The sequence below is a fragment of the Anneissia japonica genome, unplaced genomic scaffold, assembly GCF_011630105.1.
Source record: "Anneissia japonica isolate Jap-2015-1 unplaced genomic scaffold, ASM1163010v1 scaffold1813_len188347_cov109, whole genome shotgun sequence".
NCBI classification, from domain to species: Eukaryota; Metazoa; Echinodermata; class Crinoidea; order Comatulida; family Comatulidae; genus Anneissia; species Anneissia japonica.
This window is the reverse complement of record NW_022711452.1, coordinates 71,813-79,235: the sequence shown is the minus strand read 5'-3', so window position 1 is coordinate 79,235 and position 7,423 is coordinate 71,813. Positions and strand designations below refer to the sequence as shown.

Below are 7,423 nucleotides of genomic sequence, written 5' to 3'. Positions count from 1 at the left end.
ATTATTATTATTATTATTATTATTATTATTATTATTATTATTATTATTATTGTTGTTGTTATTGTTATTGTTATTGTTATTGTTATTGTTATTATTATTATTATTATTATTATTATTATTATTATTATTATTATTATCCTTATTATTAGGCCTAGCCTAGGCCTTGTTAATGTGTTAGTGTAGCCTAGGCCTAGATCTCTAGGCCCTAGTACTAGAAAGAAGTATTGTTTATAATTGCAAGGGCTATTATTATTATCATAAAAGAATATTATAATACCCAATAATTAATAAATAATTAATAATACGCCTAGGACTATGGTGGCACGTGACTACTACAAATTAAAATTTAAAAAAAAAACTAAAGCTAGGCCTAGAGTAGGCCTATGAATAAGATTAGAGAGCCTAAGATTAGAAGACGCGGCAAAATTGTGGGCTAGTCTAGACACGTCAACAACCGTTAGATTTACTTGATTGCATTACTTACTGGTTTTCCCCAAAACTTCTGACATTTCTGTTAAAGCCTGTCGTTTTTTTGTTCTGTCACTATATGACTTAGAACTGGTGTCATATACACATGGGCGATCTTTCCATAGTTTAATCAAATTGTCGTCAAAATCATTGTCTTTGTCTACATCTAATCGACCATTTTGGAAGAATAGGCTCTACTAGGCTAGCAGGCGGCATTGAATAGAATATTTTGATTTTGAAAATTGGTCTCAATACTAGAGGCGCGCGCGGAAAAATAGGTCTAGGCTACTACTACTATGTTCAATACTACAGTAATTGTTCTAGATTGCCATATTTAGCCATAGATAAAATTCCCCTCTGTCTTGTTTTAATATCTTAATTGTAATACCACAGTATATATATAAATACGAACGTATTCCTTTAGAATATAAACCTGGCCTATGGCCTATATTTTTTAAAACAAAGAATAAGTCATCTACCATTAACAAAACATTGTAATAAAATATCTTTTTTTCAGTTAATGCATCTTGATTACGATTAATATCAGGATCAACGTTTTCAGTTCCTTTGAGTTCCGAGTCAGCATTTTTTTCCCGCGCTTTTTTCAGTTCCTTTCAGTTCCGCAAAAAGTTGAACATGGGCAACTGAAAGGAACTCAACTCAACTCAACTTGACTCATGTCGACAAATATGCGCGACTGTCAGTTCCTTTCAGTTGCGGTCAGTTCCGTTCAGTTGTGTTCAGTATGGAACGCCAAAAGCACAAATTACAAGTGGCGCAGTGCAAAAGTCAGTCGCAGTGCAAAAGTCAAGTGGCGCAGTGCAAAACTAAAGTGGTGCAGTGACGATGAATAGAATAGATAAGCCTAGGCTACGGTATCTACGACAAGTATGCCCATGATCATAACGTTCCTATTTGTATTTTAGTCCCAAATTTTTGTGCTGTTGTTGTTTTGCTGTGAAAGTATTAAGAAAAATTGAATTATGTGTTCTTGATTTTTTTATTCATTTATTTTATTTATTTTAATTTTGATGCCAAAATTGGCGTTCCATACAATATCGCCTAAAGTCAAGTGGCGCAGTGCAAAAGTCAAGTGGTGCAGTGCAGAAGTCAAGTGGCGCAGTGCAGAAGTCAAGTGGCACAGTGCAAAATTCAAGTAGCAGCACACGCATTTGGATTTGCACTGCGCCACTTTCGTTTTGCACTGCACCACTTTAGTTTTGCACTGTGCCACTTTAGATTTGCACTGTGCCACTTGACTTTTGCACTGCGCCACTTGTAATTTGTCATTTTGGCGTTCTCATGTCGATGAGTTGAGTTGAGTTCCGTGTCGACCTGAGCCTGCCTTAAGATATCGTGATAAAGTTATCATGATCTGTTTATCATGATAACTTTAGCACTTTAAAGAAAACCGTTCACACAGAAACTGTTATCATGATGATCTATTTATGCTAGTGAGGTGCAGTGTTGCATGCAAACCACCGGAAGCCCTACCTCAGCGAGGTCTACTGCCTGGGATGATAGCGCGAAATTTTGTTTTTGTGTATCTCGCTGCTGATTTGAATTCGTTGTCATATGTTGCCCAAGTACTTTACACCAATTTTACCTTTAATATTGCAAATTTTCGAGTCCGCTGACTGTCAGATGCATACCACTAATATGCCTTATAATAATTTATACGCTAGATTTAGTTAGAGAAAGCAAACCTTGCAAATGATCAGGGAACATAGGAGAACAAGTTACCTTCGATATGAACAACAGACTCGAGAGATGGGCGAAGTTTCTCAAAAACTCATACGCACATAAGTTAAAGTCGATCGGGAGAAAAGGTAGTTTATACTTGTTACTATTTAGCCTAGTTGTTGCTTGTATAGCGCTTCTCTTTTAAGTTTTTCCCTGATTATTGGTTTCACATGCTGAAATATTCTTGAGTAGCAGGGAATCCCACCAGGTACAAATTTTTACACCTGTGTGTAGAGAAGCTTAAGGACGCAAGCGAAATGCACAGCGAGGAATTAAAAATCCGACCTCATGGTTCAGAAAACAAACCGTTCCCTCTGAGCCAAACCACCTCTAAAGTTTTGTAACTTTTTGTGCATAGAAATAAAAGCAAGAGCAATTTAAGTATTCGTTTGACCATTGAATATCAAGTTTTTGCTATTATATAGTAGTTGCACATTGGCTGGAACGCGACGCCCGTTGTTTGACATACGGCCAAAGGTTATCGACCGACAAAATCTCCTGCGAATGGACTTCTGTACCTGGGAGTCTCTGTGAAACACAACGACCAACATAGACAACACAAACACTAATAGATTACATATAAAACGACTTTATTGAACAAATACAGCACCAAACATCAAAGGTCGTGCAATATGTACCGCGAAGCTACACTGTCTCAGTTTTTTTATTCACTATAAACATACGAAATGGGAGAACGTCTTAACACCGATGCATCTGACAATAAACCTAAAGAACATTATTACGGTGAATCCAAAAAATATGACCCAACTTTCGATGGACCAACTTCTAACAGGAGTTGTACAGATATTATTTGCTGTTTTGTGTTCGTTTTGTTCATTGTTGGTCTCGGAGTGGTCAGTGCCATTGCCCTGATCATATCCATCATCAAACTGATTCGTTTTACCATACAATATATCTGTCTCTTATACACATCTAGATGTGTATAAGAGACAGCTATAAACATACGAAATGGGAGAACGTCTTAACACCGATGCATCTGACAATAAACCTAAAGAACATTATTACGGTGAATCCAAAAAATATGACCCAACTTTCGATGGACCAACTTCTAACAGGAGTTGTACAGATATTATTTGCTGTTTTGTGTTCGTTTTGTTCATTGTTGGTCTCGGAGTGGTCAGTGCCATTGGGTTCCAGAGAGGTAATAAGGAAATATATATATTAGTAACAGATTACTTAGGTCAAGTATGTGGGATGTCAGAATCTGTAGTAGACAAACCCTACCTATTCTTTTTTGACTACCTGGTGTGTTTGAATGAGGTAAAACCTCCTAAACTTGACTGCACCACATCGCTGCAAGTATGCGTTGATGAATGCCCAAAGGAAAACTATGCCATCGAAGTTCGATACTCCAAAAAATTAGATGATCCGAATGTCGATGTCAATTCCATCGATTGGAATGATTTCATTTGTATCTATGGATTAAATGCAAAAGATGAAGTAAATAAGTCTGATGCCACCATAAAGGACCTTTTGAATGACAATAAATGTGCAAACTTTTACACAAAAAGTGATGTGTTTACCAGTCGCTGTTATCCCAAATTCTTAGTTTCTGACACGTTATCAGAAAAGAACACCACACCAAATAACCGACAAATAACCGAAGAAGATCGCGCTGTCGCATATGACCTGCTAAATCTTCTTCAAAGCTATGAACGTTTTAATAACACAGTCGAGGAATTCATAGAAACGTGGCCGTATATGGTGGCTGGTATTACAATATCAATGTTCGCTTCTCTGCTTTACATTGTTTTAATGCGCTGGATTGCAGCCATTATGGTTTGGAGTAGCATCGTATGGGTGTTTGCACTTTTAGGGTACGGAACCTACTTCTGTTGGAATGAACGGAACTGCATAAAAAATCATGAATCTGATTGTACTTCAGATAGATCTTCGTTGGATTATAACCAGCTTGCGAGCTACCTCAAAATGGAGAGAATCTGGTATATATCAGCTATTATAATGAGTACAATCTTAGCAATTCTCATCCTAGTTGTGTTATTACTAATCAAGAGTATTCGCATTGCAATTGCTTTAATCCAAGAAGCAAGTACAGCAGTTTCATCACTACATTTTTCTCTCTTGTGGCCTGTCATCCCGTTCATCATGCAGCTAGCCTTTCTAACATTTTGGGCATTTAGCGTAATCTTCATAGCATCCATTGTGGAACCACCATACCAGATAGTTAACTCGGATTCAACCGACGAGTATACAGACGGTGCAAGTTGTAACCCCACAGTTTCACTCAATGGAACAGCTAAATGTGTTCTGATAGGTTATAACATCGTCCCAAATTACATCTACTGGTTGGAAGCATACAACCTAGTGGCTCTATTTTGGATTTTAAACTTCATACGTGCTCTTGGGCAAATTACTCTAGCGGGAGCATTTGCAAGCTACTATTGGGCATTTACTAAACCAGATGACATCAAACACCTACCTCTGCTTCGATCATTTTGGAGAAGCATTCGTTATCATATTGGATCAATCGCCTTTGGCTCCCTGATCATATCCATCATCAAACTTATTCGTTTTACCATACAATATATTGAAGACAAAGTAAGAAATGCAGACAATTGCTTCACAAAATTTATCGCTTTGTGTTTTAAATTTATCTTTTGGTGTTTAGATGCCATGCAGTATAGGTCTATAAATCACATTTACAGAACATTATGTTTACAGTTTATTCAGCATCTGTCTCTTATACACATCTAGATGTGTATAAGAGAGCTTCTTTGACGTGTACGATATGGCGATCGATACATTGTTTCTGTGCTTCCTTGAAGACTTAGAGCGACACGATGGAACACCAGAGAAGCCTTTCTACATGTCAAAACAACTGATGCATATACTTGGAGTGAAAAAACAAAAAGAAAATGAATGGATGTTGTCACTAACTTTACATCATTGTTTAGAATTATTTAGTGTTTTGCTAACAGCTATCCCAAACTAAGTTCCGCTGAACCTAGTGGGGGAATTTACAGCTTGCTCTACTAATGTGCATAAACTATAACACCTACATGAACTTTATGTTACTTCATTATTTCTGTTGTAAAAATGCTTCTGGTGCTTTGAAAATAGTATGCAGTACATAAAACCCTTAGGGGTCCGCGAAACATAATTGGGATCCGCCAATTTAAAATGGTCCGCAGGGTGTCCACTAAACAAAAGTTGTGGTTTGCTAGATGCAGGGTTTCCGGAACGCCGCCTGAGTTGCGTGTGCGAAGCACAACTCAAAGTCAGAAGTGGAACGTGAAATTTGGATATATTTTTGTAGTCAGATTTACGAGAAAAACTTCAGCTACCCGTAATTCGCGACTGAGACGTCAGTGGGAGCTGTAATTTGTATGGCAAGGGGATTGTGCTACCCCTTAATTCGTATTACGGAATTTACGCCACAGACCTCGTAGTTATTAATATTATTGTTATAATAGAAATTTTTTTATTTTTTGGTGACGTGAAACTCACAATATAATTAATATGCAAACGTCATAAGATTACATCACGTTTTCCTGGTAAGACAAACTTTCCTGGCGTGCTTTTTTCATGGATAAACACCACTGATTTGCAGATGGATGCCTCCCAGGTGTTTATGTAACATAAGCATATTGTTAGCTAACCAGCTGCGTGTATTCCTTTGTGAAAATGAGTACCGCATCCCCTCTTGGGAAGAGGGAACTTCGAAATAATTGTCTCAATATCTTCGCACCGTACTTTAGCTTATACTTATGCATGGAATACCTGCAGCACTTAAAATGTAAAATAATCAATTCGCTACCTGACAAACACCGAACTTTATTCATATGCATTACATAAATAGTTGCTGTACTCCTACATTACTGGCGCATCGTAAAGACCAACTGACTGCAGACCATTTCCGGTCACACGTTACTCTCCATAACGCAGCACCCCTAGTTCCGTCACCTCTGGATTTGTAAATTGTTTTAACTGGTGTTGCAATTCAATTCCAATATTTTATTGCTGAATCTTTTATATTTGATTTTTAAGTATGCTTCATGTGAAGGTGTTTAGTATAGGACAACCACTTGTTTAAATTACCTTCAATTACCTATTAAATAAGTGGATAAATAGGCTGCTAATTGTCTTATAACACCATATTTTACTGTTGTGGATGAAGGTTGTTTATTTGCTCAAAATAATTTCTTCTGAAACTGCTGTTGTTTACAGTCTTTCATCATTTTTATTAAAAAAGGTGCATTTTTAAGCTTAATCTCTTGATATATATCTCCTATTGGCAGATAAAATAATAATAGGCCTAATTATTATTATTATTATTATTATTATTATTATTATTATTATTATTATTATTATATATATATAATAATAATAATAATAATAATAATTTAGTTTTTCTTTTTTTACTCTCTCTCTCATTTGTGGGAGCAACCCCCCTTTATTCTCTTTTTCCAGTATACATTTCATACAACACATGTTCTTGTTGTAGGCTATGTACAGTATTTACATTGATTCATACATAAACACTCATACATGCATATACATATATAATTATGTACATGCACATTATATAAACATTTACATATTTAGTAAGTAAAATTGGTTTAGAGAACATTATGTTTTTATTCAGCATATACTAAACCTGTTTTATTATTTTCCCTTAGTGGTTTTAGTATAGAATATATAAAAAAACAATTTGTTTTAAAATGTACATATTATACAGACGCATTAAATCTTAAAATAAACTATATACGTTATGCTTTTCACATTTTTGTGTATCTTACATGGTAAAGCTCAACTGCACTGGACAATTTAGATTAAAAATATATAAATATGATAATTAAATCATTACTAAAAAACTACAAAAGTTTTTTGTCTCGACAAAAAAGAAATTAAAAAAATAAAAAACATTTGATTTGACCTAAGTGAATATTAAGGTAAGATATACATATAGACATGATATATTTATATTTCGACCTGGGTCATCAGAGGTGGCTTCAGACATTTTCCGAGGTGAGTGAGGTCCCAACCAAGGGACTGTCTAGATCTGTCCTCGTTCCTTCGGGGTTCCTGGACTAAAATCCCTGGAGCAGTTCATTGAAAGAGGTTTAATGGTTTAGGATGGTCCGAAATTGTGCTCTAGCCTACAATGTTATCGATTGGAAAATCAAAAGCGGATGACGGGGTGTCGATGCTTGTCCGACAAGGGAAAAAA

The 7,423-nt window shown here is 35.9% G+C and overlaps 1 protein-coding gene across 1 annotated transcript; it reads left to right on the top strand.

The window, feature by feature from the left end:
* Positions 1-3,180: 3,180 nt before the first annotated feature.
* Positions 3,181-6,590, top strand: LOC117107504 (choline transporter-like protein 5-B). The gene is made up of 2 exons (XM_033249200.1): positions 3,181-4,877; positions 4,963-6,590. Exons 1-2 carry the CDS (start codon positions 3,181-3,183, stop codon positions 5,183-5,185), a joined length of 1,920 nt encoding a protein of 639 aa, XP_033105091.1. The 3' UTR covers positions 5,186-6,590.
* Positions 6,591-7,423: the final 833 nt, after the last annotated feature.